Raw genomic sequence first — 20,401 nt, forward strand, 5'->3', positions numbered from 1 at the left:
TTTATAAGAAGAAGGGGAGGGATGAGGTATTTGGTTCAAAATCCACTGGATGCAAATATTATTTACAAATAACAAAAAGGCAAAATCTCAATATGTTATGAACATGTACATTACATCTTAATGTACGTCAAAATGAGTATCCTTTTCTTTTGTACTCCATTGGTTCTAACTATGATTGATTTCACGAGGAAGAAAGAAATAGAAAATGAAAGAGGAATAGGAAGAAAGAAACATTTTTTTTTCTTTTAAGATAATTGTTTGGAGGAAATCATAGCCAAAAAAAAAAAAAAAAGTCTTCATGGTGGGCTTTACAGCATTCAAAAAGTAAAAAACCTAAACACAATTATTACCTCTAATCATTATTCAACTTGCTCTTAGCTTCTGTTTGGGTAAAAATAAAAAATTAAAATTATTTCACTATTCAGTTTATTTTTGTTACTATTTATGAGTCTCATAACACTTTTTGACACTATTTATGGATCTCACTATAGTATTTTAACTAACTTTTACCTTTATTCACAGTATTTTTTGTAATAATTTTTTAGTTTTAATAAAATAAGTAGTATCCAAACACACCCTTAATTTACGACGAAACAAAATAGTGAACCTAGAGGGAAAATGACTACTGCACTCTTCAAGTTTTTATCCAACAAGTAAAAGGAAGATGTCAATTGTCCCTCCTCCTTTTCCTCGGACCCAAACACAATGTTAGGAAAATGTCCCCATCGAATTAAGAAAAAGATAGGTTAATATTGAGCATTGACATCAATTTTTCAAGAAAAAGAAAGTTAAGTTAAATAGTAAGTAACTCAGTTTTTTTTTTAATAAAAGTATCTCACAAAAAGAAAATTAAATTAAATAGCAAGTAACTCAGTTATCTAACTATACTTTTGTTCAATTGAATTATCTTGATTTCAAATTGATTCAATTTAGACATTTTTTCCAATTCTATTAAAAAAAATTATCGCTAAGTATATAATTAACTAATAAAAAAATTTGAAAAAAAAAGTTCTCATATAAGAAAAACTATTTTCTTAATAGTAATTTTATCATGAAATTGATTTGAATCAAATAAATTTGAAACTTTTTTTGGAAAGAATAAATTTGAAATTTAAAATATTAAATTAAATAAAAATAAAATTAAAAGACTGAAATAAATTTCAATTAAATTTAAAATGTGTAATTTGTATTTTAGTCTTAAAAAAAAAAAAAAAACGAAAAATAACACACTAAACTAGACTGAAATGCTCCAAACACCCAAACAACGAATATCATCACTTTTTTCACGCCCCCACTTAACTCTCTCTCTCTCTTATATCTCAAACTTTCTCTTCTCTCACACCAAAGAGAAATGAAAACGGAACTGAACAACATCATCGCATCTTAGCTCAGAATCCAGAGAGCCGTGAAACCCTAACCAAAACCAAAATCCAACACTGCACGCCAAAGAATCCCTCAACGATCGCTACCTCACAGTCCACTAGGTATCTTCTTTGCTTCCTTCTCTATCTTTTCTTCTTCTATTATTTATTTATTTATTTATTTTCAAAAAAATGTTTATATAGTTTTTAACCTGTTTGGCTATTGGATCAAGGTTCTGTGTTTATTTTCCGAGAAAAATCGACGATTTTTCCCGAGAAAATTTGATTTGCTTTTGTTATAATGAATATGAATTTGTGTGCGGGCAGTTCAAACTATATGCTTCCTAGAAAGAGAGGTGTGGGAGGAGAGGTCGAAACGAAGCAAGAAGGAGAAGGAGAAGGAGTTGAAACGACGACGTCGCATCAGATCATTTCCATCGAGACGACCTTGACGAAGAAGCATTGCGCTGTTGCGGCGACCACCACCACCACCACCACCACCACCACAGAGAGGAACAACACTAAGGGAAACGACGACGACAACAACAACAACAACAACAACAAAGCGATCAACGAAAGCGGCGACACATCGGCATCGGCTCCTGACGAACCTTCCATCATGGCTTTAGGCAATGGAGCTTCGACTGATATCGATGAGGATCTCCACAGTCGGCAGCTCGCGGTTTATGGACGCGAGACGATGCGGCGGCTATTTGCATCTAATGTTCTTGTTTCCGGCATGCAGGGCCTCGGCGCCGAGATTGGTATGTAAAAGTTAACGGATTATAGTTTAATCTCAATGTTTGAATTCAATGGTTGCTAGTGCTTTGTAGTGTTAGTATTAGGCTATGTTATTCATGGTTGCCAGTGCTTATTAGTTGTGTTAATATTAGGCTATGTTAGATTTACATAAACTATCATGAAAACTGAGGTTTATGAATGTTGCAGCAAAGAAACTTGTTCTGGGATGCAGGGTCTCTGTGTCAAGATTGGTACGTAAAATTGACGGAGTTTAGTTTAATATTGATCTTTAAATTCATTGTCGCTGATGCTTTGTGTTAGTATTAGGCTATTTTACAATGACATAAAGTATATTTGATTGGCATGCAACAACAGTGATGGTTGTGATATTATGTGGTCATCATAAAAACGAAATTTGTTTTTTGGGAGGGATGCAGGGTCTTGGTGCTGAGGTTGGCATGTAAAATTAACAAATTTTAGTTTAAAATCCATCTTTAAATATGCGGTAGCTGATATTTTTAGTAGTGTTCTATATATTTCAATGACATACAATGATACTAATTCCAAGAGCCTTGTAGCTCAATTGATGAGCATCTCCTTATGTTTTCACTGGATACATTCAGGGTTCAAATCCCTCTCCCCAAACTATCAAATTATCAAAATGGCATACAATGATAATAATGGTTCTGATATTGCACGTGTCATAAAAATGGGGTTTATGAATGTTGCAGCAAAGAACTTTGTTTTCCAGGATGTAGGGTCTCCGTGCTGAGATTGGTATGTAAAAGAACGGGGTTTAGTTTACTCTCAATCTTCGAGTTCACGGTTGAGGATGCTTATTAGTAGTGTTAGTTTTTGACTATGTTACGATGATGTAAAGTTGTAAACTATATATATTTAAATGAAAATAATAGTTATGATATTGCGTGGGCATTATAAAAATTGGGGTTTATGAATGTTGCAGCGAAGAACCTTGTTCTTGCTGGTGTGAAGTCTGTGACGTTGCATGATGATGGCGTTGTGGAGTTGTGGGATTTGTCTGGAAATTTCATTTTTTCTGAGGATGACGTGGGGAAGAATCGTGCCCTTGCGTCTGTCCAGAAATTGCAAGAGTTGAATAACGCAGTTGTCATTTCTACTTTGACAAGTGAATTGACTAAGGAACAACTTTCAGATTTTCAGGTAATGCATTTGAGTTATTTAAACACTTGTTGGTTAAGGAAATTGTGTATGAATGGGATGCTTAGCTTTCATTGCTAGTACCTCATGTCTGGAACGTTATAAAAAATGGTTTAGTGGTATGCGTTGATGCAGTAAAGAAAATTAAGTTAATATGTTAAGAAACAAGAAAATTATAATTAAAATTGTAGCATTGATTAATAAAAAAATCATGCCAAGAGAATTCACACCACATAATATGCTAACATTACAGAGTATGAAACTTGGTAAGACATTTGATTCATTATGGTCATAGCTTATTTCTCATAATATTATTCCATCCTTAGAGAGGTTGGACCTAAGTGTGATGGCAAGTGCCCTCTGTTCAATTGATGTATTGTGGGTACCTAAAAGCCACGTTTCCTAGATCCTGCAGAAGCAAGAACATTGAGCACTGGGTACAAATTCTTTTATTGTTCCATCCTTGGGTTGGTACCTTTAAAAAATTAAAACCATTCCTTACAGAATTATATGTGCATGTAGATGGATGGATGGTAGAAAGAGAGTTCAGCTAACATCGATAGGAATTAACCATTTTTTGACATATCCATCTTTCAGTCTTTGTTGTTTCATTTTTCAATATGTATTATCTGTAACATAAGTCAACATAAAGTGTCTTGAAAATAAGGTCAATGAATTCAAAGAGGATTATAAACAAATAGAGTCAGTGACTTAATAGGCACTACTAAACTTGACCCAGCCCTGGTGAGAAAAATAACTTCTCTTGAACATATCTTTCTAGTTATGAGATGCAAACAGCAAGGGCAGGAGAGTTCAAACCAATTACACAGACATCATATGTATGAAACTACTACCACTAAGCTGCAAGTGGTAATGGCTTCAACAACAACAACAACAAAGCTTTAGTCCCAAATTTTTAGGGTTGGTTATGGATCCTCAACAAATTAGTTAGGGTTGGGCACGTGGATAAATAGATTTAAAATTCTCCAATAAATAACTTTCATTGAATAAATGTTTAGAATACATGAACCATAGGCCAAACAATTGACTAGAACTGGTCAGGTATTTCCTTGGTCCTTGTCCGAGGTGATGTCTAGTCTGGTTTTAAAAACTATAAGTTCAATGATTCTTGGAGTCAATTACGTTGGAAATGACAGACCACAGTTAAAGAGGGGGAAATGTGGACATGTCAAGTAGTGTTTCAGCTCTTTCTAGATATTTATATCAGCCAGATAAATGTTCTAGCTTGTAAAATTTGCTTGTTATCTGTAGCATCTGAGATTATTCTTTCATCAGGTTAGTGCTACTTGTAATAGTTGTGTTAGTGTGTTTGCTTATGAGTATGTGAAATGAATTTATGTTTGTTCTTTAACTCCTAGATGGACGTAGCAGCTGCATGTTTTTTTTTCAACATTATTTGCACAAAAAGTAATTCGAATCTTAAGAGAGATGTATGTGCTTTGATTCTGACAAATACTATGCCTGTCTTTGGCATTTGAATTTCTACAGGTGGTAGTTTTTACAGATATTAGCTTGAAGAAAGCAATTGAGTTTGATGATTACTGCCGTAATCATCAACCTCCAATTTCCTTTATAAAATCTGAAGTACGAGGCCTTTTCGGTAGCGTGTTTTGTGACTTTGGCCCTGAGTTTACGGTATTTGATGTGGATGGTGAGGATCCACATACAGGCATAATTGCGTCTATTAGCAATGACAACCCCGCTCTTGTATCCTGCGTTGATGATGAGAGGCTTGAGTTTCAGGATGGGGACCTGGTTGTGTTCTCTGAAGTCAATGGAATGACAGAACTAAATGATGGAAAGCCAAGGAAGGTTAAGAATGCAAGACCCTACTCGTTTGCCATTGAGGAGGACACCACACAGTATGCTGCATATGTGAGAGGTGGCATTGTCACACAGGTGAAGCAACCTAAGGTGTTAAACTTTAAGCCGTTGCAAGAAGCACTAAGGGATCCTGGTGATTTCCTTCTAAGTGACTTCTCCAAGTTTGATCGTCCACCCCTCCTTCACCTGGCATTTCAAGCTCTTGATAAATTTATATTGGAGTTTGGACGCTTTCCAGTTGCTGGATCAGAGGATGATGCTCAGAAGTTCATTTCTCTGGTCATTGGCATCAATGATACCTTATCAGATGGGAGGCTTGAGGCAATTGACCAAAACCTTCTTCGTCATTTTGCATCTGGTGCTAGGGCTGTGCTGAATCCCATGGCTGCAATGTTTGGTGGTATTGTTGGACAGGAAGTTATGAAGGCTTGCTCTGGGAAGTTTCATCCTCTTTTCCAGGTCAGTCACATTAGTCGGGGATTGGTTCTGAGTGGATCTGGAAACTTGATAGATTGATAATTTGGTCTAGTTGAAGCTTAAGCTTTGTCTAGACTATGGATTGGGGTGCTCAACTGATTGAGTGAACTCCAGTGTTTTTTCTGCTGTCTTGAGTTTCCCATCAACTCAAATATTATGAAATTTTATCCAATGTTGTTGAAGTTCTGATATTTTATGTTTCTTTTTTGGCACAGTTTTTCTACTTCGACTCAGTTGAGTCCCTTCCCACGGAACCCTTGCATCCTAGTGATCTGAAACCCTTAAACAGTCGTTATGATGCACAAATTTCAGTGTTTGGATCCAAACTCCAGAAGAAACTTGAGGATGCAAAAGTATTTATTGTGGGATCTGGTGCACTGGGGTGTGAGTTCTTGAAGAATTTAGCGCTGATGGGGGTTTCTTGTAATAAACAAGGGAAATTAACAATTACAGATGATGATGTTATTGAGAAAAGTAACCTCAGCAGGCAGTTTCTCTTCAGGGACTGGAACATTGGGCAGGCTAAGTCAACAGTCGCTGCTTCAGCTGCTGGTTTGATAAACCCTTGCCTCAACATTGAAGCACTGCAGAACCGCGCAGCCCCTGAGACAGAGAATGTATTTGATGACACATTCTGGGAAAACCTGAATGTTGTAATCAATGCTCTGGACAATGTGAATGCTAGGCTTTACATTGATCAGAGATGCTTATATTTCCAGAAGCCATTATTGGAATCAGGGACCCTAGGTACCAAGTGCAACACTCAGATGGTTATTCCTCACCTTACCGAAAATTATGGTGCCTCTCGAGATCCACCTGAAAAGCAAGCACCCATGTGCACAGTTCATTCATTCCCTCACAATATTGACCACTGCTTGACATGGGCTCGATCTGAGTTTGAGGGTTTGCTTGAGAAGACACCAGCTGAAGTGAATGCTTATCTAATCAACCCAAATGAATACACATCTGCAATGAAGAATGCTGGCGATGCTCAGGCCAGGGACAACTTGGAACGTGTTCTTGAATGCCTTGACAAGGAGAAATGTGAAGCATTCCAAGATTGCATAGAATGGGCTCGTCTGAAGTACTTATTTTATTTAATAATTACATTTATTTAGTTTACAATATAGGATCACATCTTTAACTCAGTGTCTAATGGCTTGTATTAACGGAACCAGGTTCGAAGATTACTTTGCCAACCGTGTGAAGCAGTTAACATACACTTTTCCCGAGGATGCTACAACCAGTAATGGGACACCATTCTGGTCTGCTCCCAAGCGCTTTCCTCGCCCACTGCAGTTCTCAGTTGATGATCTCAGTCACCTCTATTTTATTATGGCAGCATCGGTACTACGTGCAGAGACATTTGGCATCCCAATTCCTGATTGGGTCAAGTCCCCTAGCAAGATGGCTGATGCTGTTAACAAAGTGATAGTCCCTGATTTCCAGCCCAGGAAAGGCGTTAAAATTGAGACAGATGAAAAAGCTAACACCCTTTCCGCTTCATCAATTGATGATGCTGCTGTTATTGATGAGTTGATCATGAAGTTAGAAGAATGCCAGAATCAGTTGCCCCAAGGTTTCAAGATGAATCCAATTCAGTTTGAGAAGGTTAGTCTCCTGTTTTCTCTTCTTATTCTCTCATCTGTACACTTTCCCTTTTCCCTCCTGGAGGTGTTTAGAATGCTGATTTGTAGTAAATCGTTTTGGACTTTACTATCATGTGTTACAATTCTTATATATATATAGTCATTTGTTACAGTTAGCTCTAAATAATTGATTTTTATGTTGTGGCCTTTTCACCTTCTTCTGGAGGTTCATTTTTATGGTGGGTTGGGTCATTTGTTTGGTTATGGATGAAAAGAGGTAGCTTTTACCTTTCAAATCTTCACAAATTTAGGTCAAGGTCTTTTGAGTGTTCTTTAAAATTGTATCCATGAGTGGCCTATGAGAAGATTGTGCACCAAGCAAGGTGCTGGTTCACATGATGATAGGGGCCTTTTGCCAAACCATTTTTAAAGGTCTCCAAAATCAGGAAATGGACTTTTACATTCTTCAACATTGTTCATAAATAGGTCGCTATGTTTAGACTTGTTCATCCCACACTAGTGTTGCTTCTGAAATCGTACGACACTGACACCATGGTTATTCTTATAGAATTCACTCCATACATGAGACAATCTCATTTCAGTATGTGTTTCATTTGGAATTTCAAATACTGAATTCTGTTAATTGGTGTTAAGTTAGATTCTATGTTAGAATCATGCATCTACCATTTTTATAAGTATTGGCCTGAAGGGGAGGGAGAAGTTTTGAGTGCACTTAAACATATTTTCTAGATGGCCGACCATGACTAGTTTGTTAAGGATCCATAGCTGATTCCAAATTTTTGGGACTAAGGCTTTTTTTTAACTTATTTTCTTTATGCTCAGGATGATGACACAAACTATCATATGGACCTAATAGCTGGACTTGCGAACATGAGGGCAAGGAATTATGGTATCCCTGAAGTTGATAAGCTTAAGGCCAAGTTCATTGCAGGGAGGATCATCCCGGCAATTGCAACCGCCACTGCCATGGCGACAGGTCTTGTCTGCTTGGAGCTGTACAAGGTTATAGATGGAGGGCATAAATTAGAGGATTACCGAAACACCTTTGCGAACTTAGCTCTCCCTCTTTTCTCAATAGCTGAGCCAGTTCCTCCTAAATTGATTAAGCACAAGGACTTGAACTGGACTGTGTGGGACAGATGGATTTTGAAGGACAATCCAACATTGAGGGAGCTTCTTCAATGGCTGAAAGACAAGGACTTGAATGCTTACAGCATCTCTTATGGGAGTTGCCTACTTTATAATAGCATCTTCCCAAAGCATCGAGAGCGCATGGATAAGAAGTTAGTGGATTTGGCTAGGGAAGTGGCCAAGGCAGATCTACCTCCATATCGACGTCACCTTGATGTGGTAGTGGCTTGTGAGGATGACGATGACAATGATATCGATATCCCTCAGGTTTCGGTTTACTTCAGGTAGGCATTTTGACAGTAAAAAAAAGAAAAGAAAGAAAAGAAAAGAGAATGCTGTCTTAGGATGGGACCCTATCTTAATTAGAACTCCAGTTTAACGCATGGGATGTATGTTATAGTAACTCCTTTTCTGCACATATACCGATGGTGTTAAGTATCGATTATTGTTCAATACCAATATTACCAATATTGGTGTTGCTTTGCTTTTTAGGTTGAGCCATGGTTTTGTGGTTGATTCCTTGTGTCATTAATCTAACTGGAAAGATTGATTTTCGAGAGGAGGGTAGACCAGAAAACGAGTTTGAGTAATAGTTTTCTAAATGCATTAGTGGGACATTCTTTCTAATCTTGTGGTTGGGTGTCTGGATTGTTACAGTTAATTAGACGCCATGTACTGGGCCAATGGCATGGCAATCGATCTAGAAAAACAAGGGCAGGGAAAAACAACATAAAGAAAAAACAAATTGCAAATTTGATCTGGGATCTCATTCAAATTAGCGACTTTCATGAGATAGAAAAATAATTGCAATTTCTCTCTGATATCCAATCAAATTGGCGAGTTTCATGAGATGCATGGTGCTTTCAAAGAATAATGGGATGGACTAGTCATGGCCTCATGGGATTGCAAGTGATACTTTCTGCTCTGGAGGTCATGTTTTATGCCAATTAGGGATTGACCTGGGGAATTTAATTCCCTAGTTATTGTTAGAATCTTGGTTAAATGATAAAATTCATAATTTTCTAATATTTTAAATTTTTGGGACAATTAGTAATTCAACAAGGTATTAGAGCATTTAAAATGTTAAATTTTTCACTTATTGAGTCTCACTTATTAAAGGGAGTTTGGGCTCGTACATGAGGGAGAACATTAAAATTGTTGTGAGTGTTAGAATTGTGATTAAATAATAATTATAATATTTCTACGTGAATGTGATTCCTGTTTTTATTGCTTTATCTTGTTCCTGACTATGTTTACCGCTTGGTACGAATTCTCTCAAGACTGCCTTATCCAATTACTTATTAGTATCAAGCATTTGGGGCAGAATACTTGCCCCATTTCTGGATTTATTTTTTGCTCAGAAAACATTTGTACAAGAGCTCATGCTTGAAATGTGATCCCATTTAAGCCGCGATAATGACCATTTTCTCTTCTTTAATCATTTCATATTCCATAAATATTGCACTATGATAACAATGAACCAAATAAAGACAATGGTTGAATGATTATAAAGGACTATTCATAGGGGTGGTGGCAATCAACTTATTGGTCGCTCGCCAGCCAATCTCTCAATGGAGGCAAGTTAAATCAGTGGGTTCCTGAATTAAATTCTTGCTATTGGAACCAATATAAATTCATGTGCAAGTAATGCAAAGTGGGAGCAATGTTACTTGACTTCTAAGTTTTAAGACAATGACTTAGGAGTTGGGACAACTAAGTAAAACATAATAGTGATAGCAACTGTATGTAATGCAACTCTCGGAACATGGTATAATATTAATATGTCAGTTAACCAATATTCTTTTTTTGCTGTATTGGCTTAAATAATCTTATACAATTACAATTATACAGACTGGAGGAGAAAAAAAAAGACTGTCTTTAAGTGTCTTCTCCTTAGCTATGGTTTGTCCAGGTTGAAACTCTTACTATTGTATTTCGTTTCCATTCTAAGACCATCTCATTTCCAATCTGCCCCTCAATCCTTATCCCATATTTATTTTCCCCTTCTTCCACCATTTCTCTTGCTTCCATGAATATTTCTTTGCTCAGTCGCCTACCCATCAGCCCGAGCCCTGCCTCAAGATGACAACCCCCACCACAACCCCCCCCCCCCCCCCCCCTTTATCTCCTTCCATCTTTGGAACCAAGCAAGAGAAGATATATAAGGTGCTACAAAGAGGCATTCCAGGGCTATTCTTGCTTCTGTAAAATGAAGTGGCAAATTCATTTCCAAAGATTCTAACAAGGCTTTGTAATGCACCAAATATCCCTCAAAGAAAGACCCAAAATCTGAGCAATTTTTCAGTTATAATACCCTTGTGAATAGTACTACAATTGACAGAATTAGCTATCAATTCCTTAGCCAACCTTAGAAACTCCATGACAAGGCTTCTACTTCTACCCCTCCCCATGTGTGGAAGCCCGACCATGCAATTAAAGACCAACCATTCTCTCCTTCCACCCCCTTTCGTCTTTAGTTCACTTACTAAATCATCAATTCCCATCTCTTCCACTTTCAACTTTAGGCCAAAAGCTCTTGCTTGATCATAGAGCCGCCTTTTTGTCTCCTCAAACCTCCACAATGGAGCATCATTACAATCCTCCTCTTCCCATCTCATTGATGTCAATTTTAATGTTTTGTGCTGGTGTGCAATGGCCTCAATCATTGGAGGCCATTGAACACCTTCTCCCATGTCAAAGTCCACTATGTGTATTGTCTCTGCATCATCTGGAATAGCTTCAAGAATCGCAGAGTTTGCAGCAAAGTGAGCAAACTTCCCATCAGGTAAGGCTTGGTAGAGTGCCTGAAATGCAGCCTTGAAGTTCTTCGAGGACTCTTGTTTCAAATTTTCAGCTTGATTAATCTCACTGTCTTGAGATAAATAGAAAGCAAGGCGCTCCAATGTTTTGCCAACTGGACTACCTTTCTCACTGACGCGTCTCAAATTAACTTGCCCAAGCTCTCTTTGATCCTTCTCCAAGGCTTCCCCATAAGCCTTAAGTAGATGAAAAAGGCCCAATTGGTTATCTATTTCCATGTCTTCTCCTAGCAATGTTAGAGATGATTGAACAGACATTACATCTGTTAATACTGATTCAGAATTCATGGACTGGCTAGGACTGAAACTACCTTCTCCTTCACTAGGCAAGGGTTGCAAAGGGAAAATTCCTCCATTAAAATAAGGGTCTTGTCCAGGGAACAAAATTCCCACTTCTGTGAGGGAAATGTCTTCCAAACCTCCATACATACTCTCTATCTCATCATTCAAAAAGATTTGCTGGGAAACATCATAAATGGGACATGGGATTGAAGAAAATTCAGATTCCTCAGTTGTGGGAACCTGGGTGGTGAAACCTGGAGTGAAGGAAGCTCCGAATTGTCCTCTGTTGTGGTGAAGAGTGTAGGGAACTGATCAAAGTACAGAAATCAACAAGAGCATCCATGTTGAAGTCATGGTGTTCAATCTGGTCAAAGATTGAATCCATGGTTAGCTCAGGCTGAAACATCTTTCTGATTATTTCTACAGGCTAATTAAGGGAACTTTGTGTTGGGATTAGTTTAGTTTTATGGCAAGCCTAAACATATAAATGTATATATATATAGAAGTTGAACAATGTATAGACTATAGATAGGTTAATAAAAAATAATTGGTGAAAACAGAATATAAAAAGGTACCAAATGGTCCTAACCCCTATGATTCTTTTCTTGCAAGGTTCCCATCTGAACTCTAATTCTTTTCTTGGCAGCTTCTTGGTTGGAGCTGGCTTATGTTGCCTCATGCATACAATCACTATTTTCAGCCATATCTTATTCATGAGATTCATTGAATAAATTAAACTTTCACGTCATTTCATTGTAATTTCCTTTCATTCCCTAAGAAATTTAACATTATGTATTAAAAATTTACGAATTTTATTATAAAAAATTTATAAATTACCGTGGTAATTAACGTGATTGGAACTTTATCAATTATATTATTATAAATAAGTTCAGTAATTTTTTTTTATATGTTGCATTTTTTAAAAGATGTTATATTTATTTGTAAAATCTATACATCGAAATTTATAATATCCCTAATATATTTTATATATTTTTTATTTTAAAAATGATATGTCTATCAATTTGGTCTTCTACGTGACAAAAGTTTTCAGTGGTAGAAAAAGACTAACCCCTCGCGACCCGTTAATTCAATTACATTTAGTTGTGTAAATATTATTTAAAAAATAAAAATAATTCAATCAAAATTGACCTCTAGTTAGCTGGTTTTGTGGTCAAAAGTAATATTTTCTATTTAGAAAGGGACAAACATAAAGAGTTCATAAACTTTCATGAAACTTTTTTTTTTTTTTTTTTTTGGTGAGAAACCTCCCTTCTTAGGAAGGGAGAAAATAACATAATTACTGCAAATCTTTTACAACAAAACTGAAAATATTTGGAGGCACTTCCTCCATCCAAACTCTTAAAAGAAAAGAAAACCTAGCATCCCTAGCTAGCGCATGGGCTACATGATTGCCCTGTCGCCTTACATGGATGATAGAGGAGGACTGAAAATACCCCTTTATAGATATAAAATCTTTTACTAAGTTGCCTGTCAAATGCATTTGATGCCGACCTCGACTGCAAGCATTTCACCACTAACTCCGCATCCCCTTCAAAACAAACCCGACTAAAGCCAAGTTCCCTTGCAAACAGAGCTGCTCCTCGTGCCGCCATCATCTCGAGGACCTCAACTATTGCTGGCAGCCTAACCTTTTCCGACAATGCCGCCAACACCTGCCCTTCACTGTCGTGTAGCACCACCCCGATACCGGCTTCCTGCTCCTCCCCGAATACCGCCCCATCAAAGTTAGCTTTAATGGAGTTCTCCGCCGAGGGCTGCCATCGCACTAGGCCAACTTGCTTCTTTGCAACTCGCCTCTGTTTTCCTTGCTGAAACTCAGCCAACAGGGATGAGGCTAACTGAGTGATTTTCGAACATGGCTGAGTAGCTTCATTTGAGCGCAACTTGTTTCTTCGCATCCAAATAAGCCAAGCCGACATCACAAACACCTCCATATTTTTACCTTCAGCCTTCATAATACTCACGAGGTCCCACATATTCTTCATAGTTAGGTACTTATTCCTCACATCAGCATAGGAATACTCCCACACCTCACGGACCTGCACACAGTCCCAAATGGCATGGACCTCTTTTTTTTTTTTTTTTTTTTTTTTTTTTTTTTTTTTTTTTTTTTTTTTTTTTTTTTTTTTTTTTTTTTTTTTTTTTTTTTTTTTTTTTTTTTCCAGATTTTCCTTTGTTGGAAGCGCTCTTGAGCAAGCCTGCCAAATGAACACCTTCACCTTGTTAGGAACCTTCAAGTGCCAGATGAATTTCCAAAAACTTCTTACCCCATCAAAGTCGGAGCTAGAAGGCAGTGAGCTCATTTCCTTTTCGCACAGCAGTTGGTAACCTGTTTTGACTGAGTATGACCCCGACCTGCACCTTGGCCATGATAAGCAGTCATCTTGGTCCGTAACACACAAAGGAATGCTCTTAATTCTTTGAGCTTCAAAGGGCAGAAAAAGGTCATCCATAAGCTGCTCATTCCAACCTCCTCCCATCGGCTCTAGCAGATTTGCAACTACCCAATTTTTCGCCTCCTCAATTTTTGGTGAAACAACACAAGCCGAAGCCTCCCCAGGCAGCCACCTATCATTGTAGATATTGATCTTTGTGCCATTCCCCACTCGCCATAGCAAGCCTGATTGGACAAGCTTACTAGCCTTAACAATGCTTTGCCACACATACAACCCCGAAACTACCTTTGCATCGAAAATTGACCCACTTGGGAAGTACTTGGCACTAAAAACCCGGTAAAAGAGGGAAGAGTGATCTACTAATAGCCTCCACACTTGCTTTGCGAGCATAGCCTCATTAAATTTTTCCAAATCCTTGAAGCCCATACCTCCTAATGCCTTTGGTTTGCACAAAGTTTCCCAATTCTTCCAATGAATCTTACGTTGGTTTCCCCATTGACCCCACCAAAATTTCCTAATCATCATCTCAATATTGTTTAGAAGTTCGGATGGGAGTTTGAAGCAACCCATCGCAAAGGTGGGTATAGCTTGAACTACCGCTTTTAGGAGCACCTCCTTACCCGCTTGAGAAAGGAATTTTTCCTTCTGACCTTGAAGCTTATTCCAAACTCTCTCTTTGATGAAATTGAGGCTCGCCTTTTTATTTCTCCCAACAACCGCCGGAAGACCAAGATACTTCTCATATTCCTTCACTTCGCTTAATCCCAAAGCTTCGATTATCTCAAGCTTCTTCTCCTCTGAAGTAGCCTTACTAAAGAACACGGTGGTTTTTTCTCTATTAAGCTTTTGACCGGAGGCTTTCTCATACAACACCAAAATACCTTGAATAACATCCAAATCACCCTTATTTGCTCGGCAAAATAGTAGAGTGTCGTCGGCAAAGAATAAATGAGAAATCTTTGGGCCATTTTTGCATAGTGAGAATCCCTTAATGGCTTCGGACTTGGCTGCCTATTGCAATTGGCAATTTAAAGCTTCAGAACAAATTAAGAATAGGTAAGGAGAGAGAGGATCTCCTTGCCTAATACCCCTAGTTGGCCGGATATCACCCTTAGGAACTCCATTCATTAGGATTGAGTAGGACGCCGAAGTTATGCAACTCATTATCAAAGCCACCCAACTTGCATTAAAGCCCATCTTCAACATTGTTGCCTCCAAGAAATTCCACTCCACCCTATCATAAGCCTTACTCATGTCGAGCTTCAAGGCCATGAAACCCCCTTTTTTTGATTTTTGGTTCTTCATGTGATGTAAAGTCTCAAAAGCTACAAGTATGTTATCGGATATTGCCTTGTCCGATTGGAAGGCACTTTGAGATTCCGAAATAATCTCTGGTAACACCCTTTTAAGCCTATTTGCTATCACCTTTGATACAAGCTTATAAATTATATTACATAAAGAAATAGGACGATATTCAGAGACTTTTGTAGGACTTTTTACCTTTGGGATAAGGGTGATGAAAGTTCGGTTTATGGATGAAGGGATAACACCCGAGGTGAGGCAGCTCAACACCGCTTCAGTCACATCTTCACCCACTGACGACTAATAATGCTGGAAAAAGAGGGGGGGGAGACCATCCGGTCCCGGAGCCTTCAAAGGGGCCATTTGATTCAGGGCCGTGATCACTTCTTCCTTGGAGAACTCGCCCAAGAGCACATTATTCATCTCCTTAGTTACCGAACAAGGCATATCCGCCACGACTTCCTCCATCCTACTCGGAATAGAAGAGATAAAAAGGAGTTGGTAATAACTTACCAATGTTTGAGAAATCCCCTCCTCATCCGTGCACATCTCCCCCATAGAATCCTTAATGGCATCAATTCGATTTCTTCTAAACCGATGAGAGGCTCTACTATGAAAGTACTTTGTGTTGTTGTCTCCCTCTTGCAGCCATAGGGTTCAAGATCGTTGCTTCCACATTTGCTCTTCCGACACCAATAGCTTTGAAATCTCTTTTTTCAATCTTTGAACACGAGAAAAACTTCCACCCCTTATTGCCTCTACCTTGGCTAACCTTAGTAACTCCTTCTTCTTCCTAAGGCTTCAGGTCACATTACCAAAAGCCACTTTGCTCCACCACTTCCAATTATTGCGGCACCTATCCACTTTCCCTTCCACTCTACTCATCGGGTTGCCTTGATGAACATAGGACCATGCATCCTCAATTACTTCTCTACAACCCTTATCCTTCATCCACATTTGTTCAAACCTCTAGGTTTATTTATTCGCTTTGGAATCCCTAATAAGTGAATCATAATCGGTTTGTGATTCGATGTGCCACACTCCAAATGAACCACTTTTGTGGCCGGGAACATGGAGAGCCACTCCGCCGTACCAACCGCTCTATCGAGTCTTTCCCACACCGTATGCCCCTCCTCATGCCCATTGCACCAAGTGAATTTGTTCCCACAATAGCCTAAGTCTTGGAACCCACATTCATCCAACACATCCCTAAACTCCTCCATTTTCCTATTTGGTCTATGCCGCCCCCCCGCCAATTTCTTATGGGCTCGTATAATTTCATTGAAATCACCTGCACATAACCAAGGTAATGAAAATTTTGAATTTAGTCTTCTCAAAGTAGCCCATGAGATGCAATGATTGTTTGTTTCGGGTTCACCGTAGAAACCCGTAAATCTCCACTCACCCTCCTTTCCTTTATTAATGACCGCATCAATATGATTTGGCGAATAAGTATCCACCGAGAAATCCACTTCTTCTTTCCAAAAAACCACCACCCCTCCACCCCTCCCCTCTTTAGAAAATTCAATCATCCCATCAAACTTCCACTTGTCATGTAAGTAAATTAGCCTAGCTTTTTTCAACCATGTTTCGGCCACAAACACGATTGAGGGAGAATGAGCTCGTATTAAATCCCCAAGCTCCTGCTCTGTCTGAGGGTTCCCAAGTCCTCGATAGTTCCAACTTAAGATATTCATTGCTGTTGGCGGGGCTGCACCACAGCCTCCACCATTAAATAATCAAGTTCTTGACCAGAGTATGAAACCAATCTCTTTTTATTTGGTAACTCACTGTGATCCCCCTCAGAAGCTAGTCTTTTAGCATTTTTTTTTAACTACCCGAGGAATAATATTCTCAACTAGCCGTGCACAATCTTTTTTCCTAATTCTTTTGACTTTTTCCACCCTAGCACTACTTTTCCTAGAGCCAATAACATTAGAGATGTCACATAAAGCTGATTGGGTGATAGGTACACTTACCAAGTTGCCCTCCTCTTCACGTGCATGTGTGGTCACCATCTCCTCCACTACTTTTGCTTCAACACTTTCCACTGCCCCTAGTATAAACTCAGCCCTCCTTGCTGTACTAGCTTCCTTATTTCCCTCATACTTTCCTTCTATAGAAACTCCTTCAGTCACGCCACTCTTCTTGTCAAATCTCACCAGCTCCTTGTCAATCTCGCCTAGCCTGTCCTCAAAGCTTTTCCCTGATTCACGGCTTTCCATCACAGCAACATCAGAGTTCAAGTCTTCCTCTCCTGACACCATGTGTTTCGCATTTAATGCACCCTGGAAAGTACCTCCTTCCTCTGTCTGCACCAGCTCCGCCACAGGAGGTTGATCATTGGCCTGAACAACCACCGGCTCCACCACACTCTCACCTCTAACATCCTGTTTTTTCTGGGCTTTCTTTGCTGCATAGAATCCTGGCACTTTTAAGACTGAACTTCTTCCCTTCCCAAAGGATGTTGCACGAATCCATGCACCGTAGGCTTGATTCTCCTTTGTAAGCTTCCCTTCACTTTCTATCCACAAGTCACAGTCTCTATCCACATGATTCAGACACCCACACTAGTAGCATATGTTGGGAAGTCTTTCATATTTGAAAGACACCCAACTTTGCTCGCCTTGTGACAGAGATATCCTTCTTCCCCTGCACAGGGGTTTGCTTATATCTATAGTGACCTTCATTCTTAAAAAACTCCCTCCATCCGTCTCTCCCTCATCAATGTTCTTACACACCTCCCCTACAACTTCACAGAGCTTCTCCGCCACTGTTTTGTTCATAAATCTGATCGGGACATCGTGTATTTGGACCCATATCGGAATCTTGTTGAACTCTAGGGCTCGGAGTGGAACTTCCTTATCATACCACTGAAGCACAACAAGATGCTTATCAAAACTCCAGGGGGAATTGCTCATTATCCTCTCCACCTCCTCCTTTTTTTCAAACGTGAATAGCATAACATGGTCACTAATTTTTCGAACCTCAAACCCCTTTACCGATCGCCACAACGGACTGAAAGTTTTGGTCACTGCCTCCACATTTAGTGCCCTTTTAGTAAGAAATTTTGCTGCTATTGTGAAGTTTTTGGTTGAGAGCTCATCGTCCAACCCCAGTTCTTCATCTTCCCTGGCATTCAGTGACAGACTTTGCCAATGTTTAGTAAGGTTTTCCATGTTCTAAGACACCTCAAAGAGAGTGCTCTCATATCTCTCCAGCCCCAAGGAACTAGGGGATAAAAGTAAAAAAATTGCAACAGAGTGCCAACGTCAAACAATCTCCAAGCAAAATAAATTTTACTTAAGATACAGTGACTCCCCCCAACAGGAACAAATGGTTCTACAGTCAAAAGGGAGTTTTCCTGGAACCCTAGAGAAAACTTTATCTCATTAACCCGGGTCCCAGCTCCTCAGTTGTGCTGAGCACATGCAGAGATGGTTATAATACCCGTAGATTAGTTTTCGAATTTTCCTATTGATGAAAAGTTAAACTTAGCACAAACTTGGGAGAATACCTTTTTAATGATATAGTCCCTGAAATTTTAATAATTAATACATGTATTAGAAATTTGGCCCCAAAAAATGGAGCTTCCCCCCAAAAAAAAAGTTGTCCCATAGACCCCAATTTAGAGATACGCAGTGTGTGTTTGGTTTGCGTTCTGCGTTCACGTTTTGTTTTTTTTGTTTGTTTTTTTGCTAGAAGTTGGTTTCATGTGGGACACAAATCTATCAGTGGCACTTTGAACATTTACACATTGGTCTAAAATGGCATTGTTAGTGAGTTCCATGTCACAAACCTCACTTTTCAACCACTTTTTCATTAAAAATGGATTTCACGGTACTATTCACATATTTAAAAATTATTTTGTTACAGTGTTTTCAATTTTCAGTAAAATAAGCAGTATTCAAACGGACCCGTAGTAATCTGTATTGCCTATGGAGCCAAATAGTCAATAAAGTAGAAAATTTAGTAATTCATATGAACAAAAGTTGCTAAGAATTTCATTATTGAGGTGATAATTAAATTTTACTCCATGAAAAATGATTGTTCAGTATAACTTTGATAGAAATTTTTTTTTTTCTTTTTTGCACACTGAGTGTGTATATATATATATATATCTTGTAAATGTATCAGTACCATAATTTGTCCTAAAAAATAAAAATTGATGGTTTTACTTCACTGATCAAAAACTCCGTTTCGTTGAGTTGTAAACATTAGTTGCTTGTGAAAATTAATTGATATTTGCTTTTAAGGACATCTACGGAGTTATTACCAAACTAACCAATTTATCTTTTTGAGAGATAGGACGTTTCCATTAAAAACATTAAATAGTGTTAATCGAGTTACAAGTATTATGACGAGGTATTGTCGCTTAAATTAATAGCCTCATTCATCTATTGGACATGAAGGCTTGTAGCTCGTACATATACGCTTGTCAGAAGTTTTCGTTGGGGATTATTAGCCATTAGTTGTTTGAGAGCTATAATAAAAAATTAATAAGTCTAGTGACACAGTAAATTTTACAATATTATTAATAATTTTTGAAATTAGAGGCTTTGATTAGTGTACAATAAACCTAATGTCCATGATAACAGCAATAAAAATAATATTATACTAGTCGCTAACCCGTGCGATGCATGGATTAGTTGAAGAAAAATTTCAAATTTTAAATTAGCTTAAAGTTATGATAATTTGAAAAAAAAAAGTTACAATTTAGGAGGGGGAAAAAAAAATACTAACACCAATAATGTTAGGCATGTCATTTCTATTATCAATGGCATTCTTTCTTTAATGAAAATTAAAGCCTCGATCATTTTTTTAATATAATATAATCCCTCCCATTGCTCAATTTGTTAGCAAAATCCTATGTTTTTTCTTGTCATATAGAATGCAACCAAAAAACCCAAAAATAAGAAAATAAAAACTATAGAAGTTTTTATATAGAAAACAGTAATTATTTACACTCAGAAATGAAACTGACACTCAAAAAGAGTCATTAGAGCAATAGGTTTTGGAATTTTTTTTTTTTTTTTTTTTTTTTTTTGAGAATTGGAAAAGCTAATTTAGTGTTATAGGCAATAGTTATAATATTTTAACATGTAAAAGAACAACATCAAAAAGGAGTATCAGATGAATAAATTGACTTCGTTAGAGAATGAAGTCAAATAAATGCATTGGAAAGAATAGATTTCAGAATATATGAATGTAAAAAGAAGAAGAAGGATGTACCAGTT

The 20,401-nt window shown here is 38.0% G+C and overlaps 2 protein-coding genes across 2 annotated transcripts; one reads left to right on the forward strand and one right to left on the reverse strand.

Annotated features, from left to right (window-relative positions):
• The first annotated feature begins 1,253 nt into the window (after positions 1–1,253).
• LOC115952479 (ubiquitin-activating enzyme E1 1-like) lies at positions 1,254–8,903 on the forward strand. The gene is made up of 7 exons (XM_031069661.1): positions 1,254–1,484; positions 1,689–2,125; positions 3,067–3,284; positions 4,791–5,585; positions 5,819–6,687; positions 6,782–7,214; positions 8,036–8,903. Exons 2-7 carry the CDS (start codon positions 1,699–1,701, stop codon positions 8,630–8,632), a joined length of 3,339 nt encoding a protein of 1,112 aa, XP_030925521.1. The 5' UTR covers positions 1,254–1,484; positions 1,689–1,698; the 3' UTR covers positions 8,633–8,903.
• A 1,663-nt stretch (positions 8,904–10,566) lies between these two features.
• On the reverse strand, positions 10,567–11,890 carry LOC115951269 (nodulation-signaling pathway 2 protein-like). Its single transcript, XM_031068454.1, has one exon. The coding sequence runs from the start codon at positions 11,590–11,592 to the stop codon at positions 10,615–10,617; it is 978 nt and encodes a 325-aa protein (XP_030924314.1). The 5' UTR covers positions 11,593–11,890; the 3' UTR covers positions 10,567–10,614.
• Between the last annotated feature and the right edge of the window lie 8,511 nt (positions 11,891–20,401).

The sequence above is a fragment of the Quercus lobata genome, chromosome 7, assembly GCF_001633185.2.
Source record: "Quercus lobata isolate SW786 chromosome 7, ValleyOak3.0 Primary Assembly, whole genome shotgun sequence".
NCBI classification, from domain to species: Eukaryota; Viridiplantae; Streptophyta; class Magnoliopsida; order Fagales; family Fagaceae; genus Quercus; species Quercus lobata.

What these genes read in the sequence shown, in the direction of transcription:
- LOC115952479 (XM_031069661.1), top strand. Translation starts at nt 1,699, where the DNA reads ATGCTTCCTAGAAAGAGAGGTGTGGGAGGAGAGGTCGAAACGAAGCAA. An exon ending in AGTTTCATCCTCTTTTCCAG is followed by an intron (nt 5,586 to 5,818) that starts GTCAGTCACATT and finishes TTTTTGGCACAG; the next exon opens with TTTTTCTACTTCGACTCAGT. An exon ending in ATCCAATTCAGTTTGAGAAG is followed by an intron (nt 7,215 to 8,035) that starts GTTAGTCTCCTG and finishes CTTTATGCTCAG; the next exon opens with GATGATGACACAAACTATCA.
- LOC115951269 (XM_031068454.1), bottom strand. Translation starts at nt 11,592, where the DNA reads ATGTATGGAGGTTTGGAAGACATTTCCCTCACAGAAGTGGGAATTTTG.